Source organism: Trichoderma virens (genome assembly GCF_000170995.1).
Source record: "Trichoderma virens Gv29-8 chromosome Unknown TRIVIscaffold_90, whole genome shotgun sequence".
NCBI lineage: Eukaryota > Fungi > Ascomycota > Sordariomycetes > Hypocreales > Hypocreaceae > Trichoderma > Trichoderma virens.
The window spans coordinates 910,192-926,303 of record NW_014013659.1 but is presented as its reverse complement, the minus strand read 5'-3'; the positions used below and the strand labels follow the sequence as shown (position 1 = coordinate 926,303).

General features: G+C 53.5%; 3 protein-coding genes across 3 annotated transcripts; 1 reads left to right on the top strand and 2 right to left on the bottom strand.

The window, feature by feature from the left end:
- Window positions 1-28: 28 nt before the first annotated feature.
- On the bottom strand, window positions 29-4,989 carry TRIVIDRAFT_10155 (uncharacterized protein; the record flags this gene model as incomplete). Its single annotated transcript, XM_014095080.1, has 3 exons — window positions 29-1,729; window positions 1,787-2,062; window positions 2,125-4,989. Coding segments are annotated over 3 exons (4,842 nt in total), but the record flags the coding sequence as incomplete, so codon positions are not given.
- Window positions 4,990-8,017: 3,028 nt separating this feature from the next.
- On the top strand, window positions 8,018-8,215 carry TRIVIDRAFT_131995 (uncharacterized protein; the record flags this gene model as incomplete). Its single annotated transcript, XM_014095364.1, has 1 exon — window positions 8,018-8,215. A coding segment is annotated over one exon (198 nt), but the record flags the coding sequence as incomplete, so codon positions are not given.
- Window positions 8,216-9,021: 806 nt separating this feature from the next.
- Window positions 9,022-10,589, bottom strand: TRIVIDRAFT_40583 (uncharacterized protein; the record flags this gene model as incomplete). Its single annotated transcript, XM_014095363.1, has 3 exons — window positions 9,022-9,729; window positions 10,048-10,185; window positions 10,308-10,589. The coding sequence occupies 3 exons, from the start codon at window positions 10,587-10,589 to the stop codon at window positions 9,022-9,024; spliced, it is 1,128 nt and encodes a 375-aa protein (XP_013950838.1).
- Window positions 10,590-16,112: the final 5,523 nt, after the last annotated feature.

Here is a 16,112-nt window from a genome sequence, read left to right as displayed (position 1 = left end):
TGCTCTCTTTATCAAGACGCTCCTATACATCCAAGTCCTCTCGCTGACTCAGTGGATCCATGCCTTGCATGTTTTCGATGTCATGCATCACCTCGTTGAACACTGACGACACGTTCCCGAGTACCTTGACTCTGTTCCACTCGTGTCGGCTGCGCCATATCTCGTCCATCATCTCACGGTTGACTTGTTCGAGTTGCTCAATCGTACAGCCCGAGGTGAGGTCTGCTACCCTGTGCAGAAGTTCTTCTATCTGTCCTTCTACCTGCAACGGTTGGGAAGACGAGCCCGAGTTGCGAACTGGGTCTCCCAACGAGCTTGAATCATGAGACGGTAAGCTAATCACCGACTTCGCAGCTCCCGGGCTCTTGTGAGTTTGGGATTGGAGCGACGGGCGGCTTATGAGCGAGGCGGACGAGCTTTCGTCAAGTGCCGGTCCCCGAGCTTGAGTATGCGGCCAAATCTCACTAGAAGATGACAGAATACTTTGGTTCTGCAATGACAGCTGACTCTGGTTCTGCGCAACTAACAAAGTGTCCGGTAGCGTATCATCGTGCTCGTGGTTTCCATTTGTATTCTGCGTGCTCCAGTTGGAAGATCTGTGAGTTGACGGATCCGACGTCTTTGTCGTGGATGCCTCGTTGATTACAGCCGATGGCGACACGCCAGGAGGAAGAGTGGTAATTGCAGATCGCTGAGATACCTGCGTCCCCCCAGCCGCCAAGATTCTCGAGGAAGATAGCTCCTCTGATCTTGGGGGCGGGCCCATGGGAGAGGTTTGGGATTGGGTCAGAATTTGTGTGTCATCATCGGTCCCGCTCATCTGAACATCGCCCTCCTTTATCGGATTGGGGACACCGTTACTAAGCGGATGTTCATTTTGGCCAGCCTCGCCATGCCCGTTAGACAAGGGGCTTCGTATCTGGAAGCGGGCCATGGTGCGAGCCCCTGGCACTGGCTCTCCAAGGGTGAGAGGGCCCTGGGAATCGCTGTCATTGCCTCCGCCAAGATCCGACTGGACTCGCTCCAATACGGATTGCATGGCTTTTCGCTTCCGCTCCTTCTCCGCTGCCTCCTTGGCTCGCTGCTGTTGGCGCTGGTAGAGCGCTTCCCAGTCGATGTGGGCTGTGCTGTTTTCGATACTTGCTACATCCACCTCGACGTTGCTGAGCAATTCGTTGGCCTTGAGAGTGCGCTCTTTGTCGCCAATGTTCTTGGCGTCCTTTGCCAGAGCTTTAATGTCAAACAAAAAGTCCTTGGGGCGAGCATAGAACCCGTTCGACAGGCGCTCCTCAATGGTGGTGGTCTCGAGGTTGTAATAGTACTTGCCAGACTCGATGTGCATCAGCACGTCATTTCCATGCTTATCCTTTACAATCTCAAAGGGTCTGTTCTCTCCCTCTGCTAGATCGGGCCGTACGTAGTTCGGATCTGCCTCCAAGAACAAGTATTCAATCTGGCTTTGTTGAAGAACCGGCTGTCTGAACTTCTTATACCTACGGTTGATCTGATCCATGATGGGCTGAAGTTGGATCTTGAGAGCGTTCAGGAACTGATGATCTCTCTTCTTCAGAGCCTTCACCTCTTCCTTGGTTGGCGGCTTGACGGGCGCCGGAGGAGCTACTGGCAACTCCTCGAGAACTCTCTTCTTACGGTTGTCGAGATCTGGGAAGTCGCGAGGCTGCAGCTTCACATACTCCAATGTTTTCGAAAAATACTCCATGCGATTGGCCTGCTGACTGTTAGCGATTCTCGCCCACACTATTGCTCGTATGGTGCCCTTTCTTACCTTGTTCGGTTTCGTGATCTGCATTTGGTTTTTGTGAGAGTAGCCGAAAAAATCGCGAACCATTTCCTGTGGAAGGTCTTTCTTTTCGCAATCTGCAGTGGCCAAGAGGAGTACAGGATCCGTTGGGGCGATGGATCTCAACATAGTGCGGAAGGTGACCAGCGCCAGCGTTCCAGCCAGCACCGTATACCAAGCATCAATGTTTGGAATATAGATCACACTCGGTTTGTGGCGCCTTACTTCAGTGAAGAGGCCAACGATGACTTGCTCCATTGCCTATTATTCAGTTAGTAATGATTTGGTGTAAAAAAGCGGGAGGAGGGGACAAAGTAGCTTACCCGTCCGTCATTGAGGAGGGCTGGGAGGTCAAAGTTCTGTACGTGAATCCCTTCAAAATGATGGAGAATTGCAGACGAGATATAGCCTTGGCCCATACCATGAGCACCTGAGATGAGAAACCTAGGCCGGAAGACTCGAGAGCGTTCAAACTCTTGGTTCAGTGTCTCACGTCCAAATCCATGATCTTCGTCATCAAACTGCTCATACATGGCCTCTTCCAGTGCAGTCGTCTTCTTTCTCCGGGGCAAGAGCAGATCAAGCGCCCGCTTGGCCTCGTCAAATTGTTCACGGAGCAGAGGCGCAATAGAGCTTGGAAGAGGGCGTGCTCCTGATGTTGCAGAACGCTCCGACGAAGGTATCAACTTCTTGATAGAGATCATGAAATCGGAGGCATGGACCGAAATTTTGGCTGGATCGACAAGCAGTTTCTCTGTAGAAGAGTAAATCTGTGGGTAGGTCCGCTGAATAGCGTTGAGTGACGCCTCGGTGCAGAGAGCTCTCAGATCAGCACCACCGTAGCCCTTGGTGTTCTCAGCCAGGGACTGCATAAACTCGTTCGACAGACCCCAGTCTTGTGTGTGGATGTTAAGGATGGACCGGCGCCCCTCGAGGTCGGGCAGGGGAAAGTAGAATTCTCTATCAAATCGTCCCGGTCGTCGAAGAGCAGGGTCAATGTTGTCCGGTCGATTGGTGGCGCCGATGACGATGACTTGTCCACGCCCATCCATGCCATCCATCAGGGCCAGCAGGGTCGAGACAATAGAAGCATGGATTTGCTCTTGCTTGCTCGACCTGACCGGCGCCAGTCCGTCAATCTCGTCAAAGAAGATGATACTAGGCTGGGTCTTCCTCGCCTCTTCAAAGAGCAAACGGAGCTGCTTTTCAGCCTCGCCAACCCATTTGCTGAGCGCATCAGCACCCTTGCGCATGTAGAAGGAGATCTTCTTGCCGCCAGAACCAACCGAATTGGCCAGAGCACGAGCGAGCAGCGTTTTACCGGTACCTGGAGGACCATGGAACAAGACGCCGCGGGGCGGTGTAACATGGAATCGGGTGAAGAGTTCTGGATACAGCAGAGGAAGCTGAACCATCTCCTTGAGCTGATCGATGTGGCCTTGCAACCCACCAACCTTGCTGAAGTCGACGTTCAAATCCACACCCAGGGGGTCAGCATCAGCGAGCGCTTTGCGGTCTTTGATCTTGCCGACGTTAGGCGTAGCGTCAACGCCATGACCCTGCCCACCAGATACAAGGCCACCAGCTGGAGCTGCAGACGTCGGCGTCATGCCAACATTTCCTGCGGCTGTGGACCTGTGCATCATCTCATCATCACTGCTATCAGAGTCGACTCCGCCGGTGGCACCAGTCCCCCATGGGCCGCCAAGCAGAGACCCGACATCGCCGCCGCCGCCAAAGGGACCGTATGTGGTGTTGAGATTCCTGTCCCAGCCAGCGCTGGCGCCGCCTCGTCGACGGCCGCGAGCCGGAGTAGGAGCAGGATCTTCTGCTTCCTCCTCAATGTTGGCGGCAGTCAACGGAGGCATGTAATAGTTGATCCTAGGTCGTCGACGTGAGCCCTCCTGGTACACAATGGGGGACTCTGTCCGGGCCTTTCTATGCGGCCTAGATGAGCGTCTCAATTCGCGGGCTTCTTCGTTAAGCTCGTCCAAGTCGAAATCAGGCTCCTCATCAGCAGAAGAGTTTCGACGGCGTGAGGTACGGCCGCGAGATCGGGTCTGTCTCCCTCGAGGAGTCGGGCTGTCAATAACATCATCATTCCCCTTTCGCTCTTTATCGGAGACTTCAGCATCATCGGAATCATCGCCAGGTTCAAAATCGCTACTAGGTTCCTGAGTGGATTTCTTGGTGCCTCTCGCTAACCGGCGAGACCGGCGAGCACCACCGGCATCTGACCCATCTTCGGCCGCAGCTTCAGCTTCGACTACCTCGGTGGTCTCGACGGCATCCTCTGTAGAAGCCCCAGCGGCAGCTCGAGAGCTTCTGGTCCTCCGAGTGGTGAGTACGTCGTCGTCGTCGTCATCATCGTCGGCCGCGTCTTGCTTCACTGCGGCGGAATTCTCCACTGGGGCGTCTTGGTCCTCCTTGACAGCATCCGGCATATCAGAGTCAATTTCTTCATGCTTTTCACGGCTTGGTGAATCCTCCAGGAGCTCATCAGGGGCATTGGCGTCATCCTTCTCTCGAAAGCTACTCTCGTGGGAAGCCTCCAGAATTGGCTCGGCTTTCTTCACCCCTTTGGCAGCGCGGGTGGGCCTTCGTGAAGCTGACTCGGGGCTTCTGCTTTGTGATTCTCGGGATAGAACGGCATGTCGACCAGAAGCGGACAGTTCCATGAACTCTTCAGCATCTTCAGTGTGTGCCCGAGTCCTGCGCGTCCGGGCCAAGGCTGGACCAGAGACCTTGAGCTTGACCATCCTTGATGGCTCCGGCTTTGCAGGCTTGAGGGGAACGTCGTCTAGTTCATCGAGCTCTTCTTCAACCTCTTCCTTTTCTTCTATGTCGTCGTCGTCTTCTTCGCTGCTCTCTTTATAATTCTGCTGTTTGACTGCCACTTTCCTGGCCCGCCGCCCAGCCGCATTCCTGGGAGCTTCTTCATCAGACTCTTCGGTGTTCTCGGCAAAAGAGTCTTCTTCGCTATCAGATAACTCGTCATCGTCATCGTCAATGTCGGATCCGCGATAACGGTTGGTCCTTTTCTGCCCTGGTTTCCCATTTCTAGATGAGCGGGTTTTCTTGGAGCTTCGGCTAGGCCTTGCCTCTATCGGGTCGAAGTTTTCATCCTCCGGATCCGACTTGTTGGGGTCGAAGTCCTCGAGGGCTCGCTTCCTCTTGCTGCTAACCATTGTATCGGGTTGTGCGGTGTTTTGGGGTGACGTTCAGGGAACTGGGCCAATGTAACAACAGAGATTGATGGGTGAATTGCGTATGTGCGGATAGGTATTGATACGACCTGCAACCCCTAAGCTATCAGACACGGGTCAGTGATTGTTCCTGATTCCGAGCTGCGCATTTCAGGCATCCAGTGGTTGAGTCGAGGGACAGACCTATGACCTGGATGGTGCCGCACGGTGGATGTATATGGCGTGCATGGAATCGCGCAATGACACACTAATCATGAACCGGGCCGGCGCCGTCAGATGGCCAGAGCAGCTGCGCCCACAAGGACCGTCTGGATATATGCGTTGCGAGGACGTCGCGTTGACGGGGCGCGCCGAGACGAACCTTTTGGCGGGCACAAAGGCAATGCAGCAGTGGTCGCAAATCGATCTGGATACTTGTAACGAGACTTCGCGCGTCGCGAGAGCTATTAGCGCTCAGGCCAAAAAAAAACGGAGGTGTCTCCTCACGTGCAGCCACGCAGGCACCGTGAGTGGCCCGAGCTTTTTTTTCCCTCCAGGGCTCTTCTCTCTGCCACTGCGCCTAGTACAGTATTCTACAGTCACCTAGCCTATTGTTGAGCCTGTTACCCAATCCAGGGCCCGCTATTCAAGGCCGCAAAAGCGGCCCATGAATGACGATGTGCAACCAGGGCTTCAAACAAGGTGCTGAAGAAAGTGAGAGCACGTTTACACAATTAGGACTGCTGCATCGTTATGAATGAAATGTGAATTGCCAAAATACAATTGGCTCGACCAAGGATATGCCGATAGCAGCGCTTCGCCAATCTGCCGACAAGCGCTCCGCCAGTCCATTGTCCACGGGCGACGTCTTATCCATGATGGCGATGGGAATTGGCATTGATTTAATTTAATTCCCAGCTTCCCCATATTGCTCGATCTGTCCTCGGCACTGATCCCCTGATGCGGCTCAAGCATTCTAGTCTTGCCGTAGGGCTGATGAAGAACTGCTCCCACAGCGACTTGTCCTTGGACCCCACGCCTAATAAAGTCAGGTGGACAGGCACGTCGTGGAACTCAGAGTTGGTGCCTTGATGCCTTGATGCCTGAAATCTGGACTCTACGAGCGCCGCTCCAGGGTAGGCACCGCATCGCCAGAGCTCTGGTGAATTGCCGCAGAGCCGCCTTACCGTAGGACTTGGGCCAGCTTGAAGCACCGGTTGACATCAAATGTCAGCATCCTGCAGCCCAGTCCTAGAGTTGCATCGCTTTAGCCGTTGGTCCTCCTCCTGCATCGGCCAAGCAGATTCAGAATTCGAGCCTCTGCACCACCATTCGCCCGTTTCACGTTGGGTGGAAAAGTGGAAAATGTCTCTCTTTTTCCCTGAGGCGTGACTCATGTTGCGGTCCAGAGCGGGCAGCATGACTGCATTTCTCGACGGCCAAGAATCGACTGACGAAATGACCTCTGCCGTGCTGGGAAGCCATTGGCCCTTGATAGCTCAGCTCACGCCGCCATGACAGCACATTACGACTGCGACTAGTCCGTGCTACGACGAGAGCGGCAGTAAAGGGGCAGCTAGGGCCATTCCATCGCTCGCTATCCCAGGTCATATTTTCTGGCCCCCGAGCTGACTTGGTGCTAGCAACGGCTGGACCTGGTTGCCGACGTCTGGAGTGGCCAGCCGACAGCCGTTCCGTGATGCGGGTACATGGGATAGAGCAGAGTTTGGTGCTTGGCTTGGCAATACGATGAAGACTAACTACCTTGTACGGCTCACTAACAACTACTAGTACATGTAGGCTGTCGGAAGGGCCCGTTACTGAGTCGAGTTCTCCATATCTCGGCCAGAGTGCGAGCATACCAGCTTCATCATGTTGCCGTTTCCTTGCTCTCGGCGTTGGCTCGGATCCTGGGAGGGGGAAAACAAAGAGAGAGAGAGAGAGAGAGAGAGACAAAACAGGGACAAAGGGGAGGGGGGGTTCGTCATGCCATGACATGTCGGCAAGGGCTGGCCAAAGCTCATTGTCGGATGCCTATCTATACCTGCTCATGCTGGACTGGCACGCTCTTCACCCTGACCAAGCTGCTAAACTCTGTCTGGAACCGATTCCTGGCGATCGACACTAGCAAAAAGCCATCAGGTTCGAGGTCGAGCCGGACAGGGTCCCCGCCATGACGCCAGCTTCCCTTGCTGCCTCTCCTTTGCCCGTCACCGATTCCAGGCTTGCCAGGTTTTTTTGCCTGCTGCCTTATCGCGGGCTCCCCAATCATGTGATGGGCCGTGATTGGCCCAGGCCGTCAATAGTCGCCATTTGAGGTTTTACCGACACGATGGCTCCTGATGCTCCACGCGACTGGAATGCCGGCCTGGTGGTCGCACTGCAGCGTCCTGGCCGTCTGCATCTGCGGCCTGACACGGATTCGGTCAGCCGCCAAATCAGTCTGCGAGTTATGCGCATCGCAAATGAATAACACGCTCCCTCGTTTGTGCTAGGAATAGCAGCCCTGGGTATTTATTCGCTAGCCATCCCGCTTCCCCTTCCTTTCCTTCCACCTCGTAGTTTGATCCTGCGTATCGTATCAGTCGATGATTTGAGTACTCCTCGACCCGTTACTCTCGTCTCTTTTTGTTTTTATCGCACCCGGCGTGCAGAGCCTCAGCTGCCTTGACGGCACGGGTTATTCCTATCTTTTCTCAGAACAAGCTGTCAAGAAGCAAGCCTTCTTGTTGTCGGACGGAGCAGAGAACCGGCGCCTGGAATAGAAATAGAATTCACGTCTTGTAACGAAATTACGAAAGAAAGAAAACCCACGTTCGCTATGGCTCGCTTATCCCGTGCCACTCGTCCCACTCCGTTGGAACTGGACACTTCCTTCGGCATCACTGAGGACTCTCGCGACTCCCTTGAGTCACCAATCTTCTCTCCATCAAAGGTATGCGGCACACAATGTCATCTCATCTATCTGTTTCGTTTCCATAAATACAAGCACCCGCCACAAGCCACATGTCAAATACTAAAACGAAGCCAAAATAAACAGAGAGTCGGAACATGCTCCAGCGCCACCACATACCCGCAATCCATCTCCTCTCCTCAGCGCAGGACCTCATTCGGCTTCATCAAATCCTCGCCTACCGTCAACGTCCACACCACCTGTGGCCGCCACACCGACCAGCTGCTATTCGGCGGACCCTCCTTGTCGGGTCTCGCTCGCGCTTTTCTGGGGAAGAAAAAGAGGACATCGAGCAACTGAAACAAGCCACCCGCCGACAAGCTTTGAATAAATTGGCAGCGCTGAATCCCATGTGAAAGTGGGACAGCATGTTTTCAACAAAGCTAAATCGGCTCTCCTTCTACTTCATCTTCACCTTTTTCGCTTTCTTTTTTTATCACACGACTTACAGTGCTGGCTGGATCGGTGCAACACCTAGTACGTTATACGATATGGCTTAATGATACGAACTATTACTACCACTCACCCTATAATACTATGGCAACGGGAAGGAAGTAAAAAAGAGACACGTCTTATGTGGCTTGCTATTTATATCTTAGATACTACTACTAATAATGCCACCACCTTTTTTTTATTTTTACGAGACCATACGGGATCATCGACGTGGCGGCTTACGACTTTCACGTCCCTTTGCCAATCAAGTGAAGCCATCTCTCCAAGCTAAATCACCAGATCTGTGCGCACAAGTAACCTCACGTCAGTCATAAGACAGGCCAGTATTCATAAATAAAGCAATGCATGACTTGAACGTCAACCAGAATCCCCTGTATGTGTACGTCGACAGTTGGTCATTCACACCATCGGTGAGCTCAGTGTCTTTCGCCTTTTACACGTACCTTGCACCCGACGACTACTAGAAAATTGATACCCAAAACACTCTAGATCCTCACCTCTCCACCCTTTTCCCCAATCAGGTGGGCGCCGACATGTAAGAACTTGGCACTGGGGCCCGAAGCTTCCCTTTTTTCGCAGCAGGGAGAGAGGAAAAAGGGTCTCTCCGTTGCTCACCGTCTCAAAAAGTCTCACGAGTACCCTTGCGCGTCCACACGTGGGCTCGGGTATGAGTTCTTATCCGTGGCCGCATATCTCTTGGAGAACTTGTCCAGCAGAGAAATGATCCATCGCTGTGTCTCAACGTTGGCAAACTCATACGCGATTCTTATCGAGTAGCCCAAGCGGAAGGGCCCCATGGTGCCGCTTCCCACCGACTCGATGGATCGAAGAATATTGTGCATCAGCTCCTTTTGAGATTCTCGATAGTCCACGGGCCACTGGCATTTAATCAACAGCTCCTGCAGAATCAGCATGCTGGCCCAATAGCCCATGTGCATAGACCCAAGCCATCCCACGGGATGTTCCAACACCAGCTGGAACGGCGAGCTGGGGTCCTGAGACGGCACCTCCTTAAGTTCGACGCCAAGCTTCTTGAAATCCTCGTACCATGCGGTGAACCGCTCGTGGTTTGCAGCCGTCAGCTCCGCAAGGTGCTGTATGCGCTTGGGACTCACTCGTCTACCCGCCATGAGAGCCTCGCGGATGGGATATCCCCACCACATAACTTCAGGCATGTCTGCCAAGCACAGGAAAAACGAATTGACTACTTGCATGGAGAACTCTGGCGTTTCGGGGGAGTAAATTGACTGCCCTGTGCCATCATAGATGACTTTTCTCCATTCCGGGCGAGCCAAGAAGCATTTGTCGCTTGTTGGGAAGAACAGCGAGCTCATAATCTAAATCGGGAAAAAGAACGAATTAAAAGAGGTGCGTCAGCTATTCGGGAAGTATCTAAGTAGGGCGTCGGAGTAAAGGAGCGTCTTATTTCTTCAAGTTTGGTTGCAGCTGTATGCCGCTTCTCAGCCACTGGGCTTGGGTACAGCCGTTGCAAACTTTGGGGGCACATTGAAAGTCCTCGTCCATTGTTCAACGCTTTCGTTTGGAAGACGCAGGAACAGACAGCTTAGTGCCCCAGACAAAGTAAAAAAAGACCATTACAATCACCAATGACATCGGGAGAAAAAAAGAGAGGGGGGTAATGGGAGTATGCCTACCAGGATGCCTCGGAAGGAAAACAGTATAGCTGCGTCATTGCCCTGCGTATGAGCTGCAGGACCACGTTGCTCCATCAGTGTGGCAATTCCCTGAGCATGCTGCAGCCAGGTTTCCGGTGAACTCGTTCCCGCAAACAGCTATTTCTCTCGCACCCAAGCGTCAGCACGGCTCGGTCAAGCTTTTTGGAAGAAGGATAGAAGATGCTGGGTTGCTGGGTTGCTGGGTTGTTTTCTGTCACCGCATATTGCTACGGGCTTACCTCAAAGAAGCACAGCAAGACGGCCGAACAGTAGGTCTCGGACGTCTTCCATTTGGTTGGATGTCTCAGTGTCCCCTGGAGGGCGCCAAGGGACCATCCGTATACGGTCCTACTCCGGGCGATGAGGCTTTCGTCCGCCAACTCTTTGCCCATAAGATGCAGAGAGAGGCAACAAATGGCGCCATCTAGAGCCGCCGCCGTGCCCAGCTCTTCAAATTTAAGGCGGCCGAAGAAGCCCAGGAACGTAGATACGTCCTTGGAGGCCAGTTTAGTCTGGGTCATGTCCATTAGAGTGCCAACGAAGAGGGCTCGGTTGGGCTGAGGAGAGGCCACCAGGGACATGGACATGGCAGCAGTACCACTTGTGCTGCTGCTGCCAATACTCTCGGGACTCGTGGCGCCAGCAGACAGCGTCGAGGCGGAGGATGGCGAAGTTCCCGACGAGGCGCTGGTTCGCAGCGGTCGAGAACCCTTGCTCCGGATCGTGTGCTTGCCAGACACAAACTTGATGGCTCGCTCATAGCCCGGGCACTGGACGCCGTACTTGCGACAGTTACCGCACTCTGGCCTGGCCTCGTCACACTTGACTCTTCTCTGTCTGCACAGCTGACAGCCGCTGCTGCGCGGAACTCCGACCATGGCGACGGCGTCTTTGTGTGTCGTGCCCGTACGGCTTGTCGCACGTTGAGCTATCGGAAAGACTCGAGGTGTTGGGCGTGTCCCCTGGCGAGGCAAGGAGCCATTGGGAACGGGATGGAGCAAAAGGCCTTATGCTGCCTTTGGTCGCATGTGGGCGCTATCGCGAAGCAACGTGGCGACCTCGAGACGAAAATATCCAGACCAAGGGCCTCTGGTTGGGATATCATGCAGATACAAGCGCCTCGGATTTCTGGTGTTTCACAGAGGCTTACGCCTGCACAAGTATGAGGTTGGGCAGATGTTGAGGATCAGGATCATTGACACAAGATGCACGTCTGCCTGGCGACTTTGACGCGAAGGATCAAGCCGAATTGGCACCTTCTGTTTAGCATAATGCATTCCCTCGACTGCTTGGAGTCCATCTTGTGAGGCTAATGTATAGGTAATCAACCGGTTGTTGGATGCTAGTACTATTTGGGTTACCAGAATGGGGGTTTTAAGTTAGGCCTGTACTAAGGCAATCTCGACGAGTAAGGCTGCGTCTCTATAATACCACCGTCCAACTGAAACAAGGCAATATTAGAGCAAACATGAAATAAAGCAAGGGCTGTGGCGGTGGAGCTTTTGATAAACGCAAGTTGTTTCTCGTTTCAAAGACGCTGAGTTACAATGACTGACATCGGTCAGCCCGCGCCATGAGATGCTGTATAATCTATTAGTGTTGGGCAGATGCATGCTTGTACATGTACGCGGCAGCTTAATAAAGCTTGTTTCAATTTGACAATTGCCAATCATTGCCACAAGCAATCAACCATGGCTGCGAGATCTTGGCGTTCACACAGCAGCTGAGCAGATTCTCCCCTCAATTTAGCCCCACGGGTGAGTAGATTGAACTACCGCGAACAGACAATCAGGGCCGGTTGCAACCACGGCTCCCCCCCAGTGGCGAAATCAATGTCGAAAACCCACAGCCGTCCGATCTGCGTGGCGTCAACAAGCAACGGCCCGTCTCAAGTTTGAAATGGGCACCAAGACTGGGGTTGCGAAAAAAGGCTCGCGTTTCGGGCTGCCGGTAGTTGTGCGATTGACTTGACATGACATGATATGATGAAGCTGTTACAGAATATCACATGTGTTAGGTACGCGTATTTGGTGCTACATGAGTCGTCGTCTTCAACGATAACAAGCCTCTTACAAATACTGAGTAGAGTGTGAGCAAGGCGCCACCCCCCTCGGAAAAAGAAGGGAGTGGCTAACAGCCAGCGCCCAACTTGACTATCTATTCAGCATTCCAGAGGCTACATACCTTACAGTATTAAGCGTGTCATTACGAGATGTACCTTTTATCAACTTGCCCCTACCTAGTTCTTCAAGAATCTCCTCTGCTATCGCCATCCTCCTCTAGTATATGATGTCAAGTGCCACGGAGTGTTATAACTCCAGTTCCCATTCGTTGTGTAATTTGGGATGCTGGACGCTGGTCTTCTGCTATGAGACGGCTGTGTTATTGGGAATGCGTGTGTGTACACAAATATATCAAGAGGCGGGCAAGGCGTTGCGTAACACCTCCACCTCGCAGCCAACCGGGAACAGGTCCGCAAGACTGTACGGAGTACTCCGTATTAGAAGGCTTCTGCTTCGATGAGAAAAGAGATTTTCTTGCGCCACTGCTTCGTAACTTGTAAGAGATCCCGAACTATTGGGAACGGCCTAAAAATAACCGACGTGGGCCTCAACTGTGGTGGAGTGGAGGGCCTCGATTCTTCACGTCCGAGCATCACATGAACCTTGGGCCATCTCCTAACATATGCTCAGCGAATCCCTACAGGCCAGAATATTCTGGAGACAACCACTTCCCCTCCGCGAATACGATAATTGTCGCATGGGATGCTACTCCATAGCGCACTGCATTAAGGTTTCCGTGTGGGTTTCCCATCTTTGTTACGTCATTTGCTTGTTCGGCTTCGTCTTGTCTCCCTTTGGTACGATGGTTTTATGATTTTATGATTTTGCAACTCGTGGGAAGGCGAGGGAAGTATTGAAAGCTTAGATTTAGATCCGTGGAGGCTGCGCTGACCGAAACAAACTTTGATCATATGGGTGGAAGCGACAGAGCTTTTCTCCCTGGCCGCGGCAAATGAGCAGCACTCGTACAATTTTGCACATACTATGTATCCTCGCCGTTAGGGCTCGCAATCTCCGAGGAATAACTGTGCCTTGACGGCCAATAAGCGCGTGGAAATTGGCTCAGCTGGGTGGGATATTCTGCCTCTGTTCTTCACCACTTGCGGCTCGCTGCATGGCGTTGTAGAAGGCTTCTTGATCCGAGTCCGGCGCTTCTTTGCGTTCTCCTGGAGCATTTCGTGCATATACAAGTACATAAAAGCCAGCCAAATGCATCCCGCCGGGCATATTGCCTCACCTGGGACTACTGCATGAAATAGCGCCATGAGGTGTGGGTTGGTGGTGCTCCAGGATAGACGACCCACGCACCTGTGCTTTGGCCGTACAAGTTTTGCCGTAGCATCCACGATCCGTGGCCGCGAGAGCAAAAACATGGAGAAGCGATAGAGCACCAGGATTAGTGTTTGTCGATCCCCGTGCTTGTTCGTGGAGATTCGTCCCTATCTTCTCAAGGCATGGGAAGAAGGCTTGGGGTAGTTGCAAGGCCCTGTAGAGTAGAGTCTCAGGCTGGGACGTGTGTACAAGTACAGTACTCGTATGAGCATAGCCAAAGTTGAGCCGTCAGAAATCGATGCTCCCTCGTAGCGGTCCTTTGTCCGCTCCGTGCTTCGTACATGCACAATCATGTAGGTGTTGCCGCCTTGTCTGGAGCACGGCAGCATCACTCAAGCCGCAGGCCGGGCATTACGAAGAGGCAGGTCACTTATGCCCGGCGTGATGGTGCCACTGTGAAATTCTGTCGCCCAATTGAAGAGTGTCCATGGGCTCTTGCAAGAAATCCGCTGCATGGCATGGGTTGCTTACAAGTATGATGGGACAATGCAGCGAGGGTAGTGGGCGGATTGTCGTATTGGGTCGGCTTGTCTGGAGGTCAGGAATGCAAGTACTGGTACAAGGCCAGCCAGCCTTGCTGGATATTTCGGATGCTGCGCGAAGTCGGATCTGGCGCTGCTAGATGTCGATCTCACCGTGGGGGGAGGGGGAATCATACCAAACAGGTGGCTTTCGCAAATCAGAGACACCGACCGAGCGAAGCGTCGACCGAAGCAGCGTAGAAAACAAAAAAAGAAAGACGACGCCTTCTTTTCCTGGCTTGGCAGCTCATCCTGCATCCGGCCAGAGGCGAGGTTGCGGCATCAACGTACAGTAGAGCGGTACGAGACGAGCCCAAGGTCGCGCTACTTTGCAGTCATCTGCGGCCCTGGTCATAGCCCCTGGCTATCGAACCTAGTCGCAGTGGGTTTGATGCGGTCGCGAGTCGGGGAGCGGCCCAATCAAGCGCGTCCGACTGGTGCTTGTTCGTCTTGTGCATCGACGCGACCACGGCCAAAGCGGCCGAGGGTTGCCTAGCCCAGCAAGGCATGTGTATGTGTACATTGTCGTCAGTGTCAGGGGGGAGAGAAAGAAATAAAAATGATACAGTACGTGCTCGTACTGGTGTAAAGCACTGCTTCTTCTCTGGAAAAGTCAGTACGATGAGAATGCTGATACGATGAGAATGCTGACGCCGATATTGAGCGAGGAGGCATGGGGGCCAAGTGAGGAGGCGACATTGCATTCATGTTGTTGCCAAATTGCAGTGCTGAGCCCATCCATGCTGGTACTGAGTACTTGCATCCAATGTACAGTAAATTGCATCAATCCAATGTGGCATTAAACGCGAGTGGAGCACGGTGCGGTGGGCAAGCTCGGAGTACTTGCTAGGTTGTAGGCCGTACCGAACCCAACAAGGCATGTCCAAGTACGGCAAATTGATAGATGCTACCACGGAGCCGTACATAGTACTGGCATTGATGGAAAATGAAATAACACAGTCGAACCCAGGCAGTCCCGGAAGTTGAGACGCCCGTCCGGAGCATGCAAGCCCGGCACAGTCGCTGCACTAATACGAGTACTGGCATAGCAGTATGTACTGTACAGATGGTACCTGAACGTGCACAAATCAACCAGTGACAAACGGCGGCGCCGTCGACACCGCGAGAGGAGAGGAGAGGAGAGGAGAACATCCAATTTGATTCAAGGCGCCGCTGTGCCCGCAACGCTCTCCTCTCTCCTCCTTTTAGCCTCTCAGTTTCAGAGGGCTGGGTCAAAAGGGTCGAAGTCGAAGGGGGAGGCGCCGATTTTTAGTGCTTCGTATCCCCCGAGTCTGACGAAGCGGCGTGCCCAGAGCTGCTGCATCGGCGGCCCACGCCATTGTTGCTCTGTGCTTGTTTGGTTCCTGGTGCAGGAACCAGTGCAACCCGTAGTTGCGCCCGCCTGAACTGCGCAAGTACCGGTACATGAGCCTGTTTACATGCACAACTGCGTGCGCCAGTACGAGAATCCGCTCCAGTGCTACGACAGCATTGGATCAGCGACCAAATATTCCTCGTAATTGCTGGTGCTGTACTGAGTACTGTACGAGCATCAAATGACATGTTCCTTCTCTCTCTGTCTTTTGTTCTTGCAGACCGGCCGCGCGTTGGCCCCCAGCCCTGGCTGTCTATCGTTACGAGACCTGTACTCGAACGGGGACAGACCGGCCATGCCATCCCCAGCAGCGCGAGTGCGTACTGTACTGTACCTGTACTCGCACCTCGTACCTTGCATTGATGCCCTCAGTGACGAGCTCCATGGCACCAGCGCATGGCCGGCCACAACCACAAGTACCTGTACCCTCCGCTCCCCGAACTGGCTAACACCAGGCCCCGCGAGATAGCACGGTTAGGGGCGTGCTCCACCCCTGGCAGCCCGCTAACCTGACCCTGGCCAAGCCCAGCCGTTGCCACTGCCAGGTGCCAGGTGCCCTGTGCGCTGCTTTGGCGTGGTCACTTCGCTCGCTCTCTCTTCCTCGACTTTTCTGGCTCCAAGGGTGGCTGCTCTTCTCCTCAGCCCATCACCATCACCATCGACCACGAACCCATTGCGGCTCGTCCACCTTCACTCTCTTCTTTTCTTTCTTTCTTTCTTCTCCATCCCCAAAGACTTCCCCTTCTGCTTCTT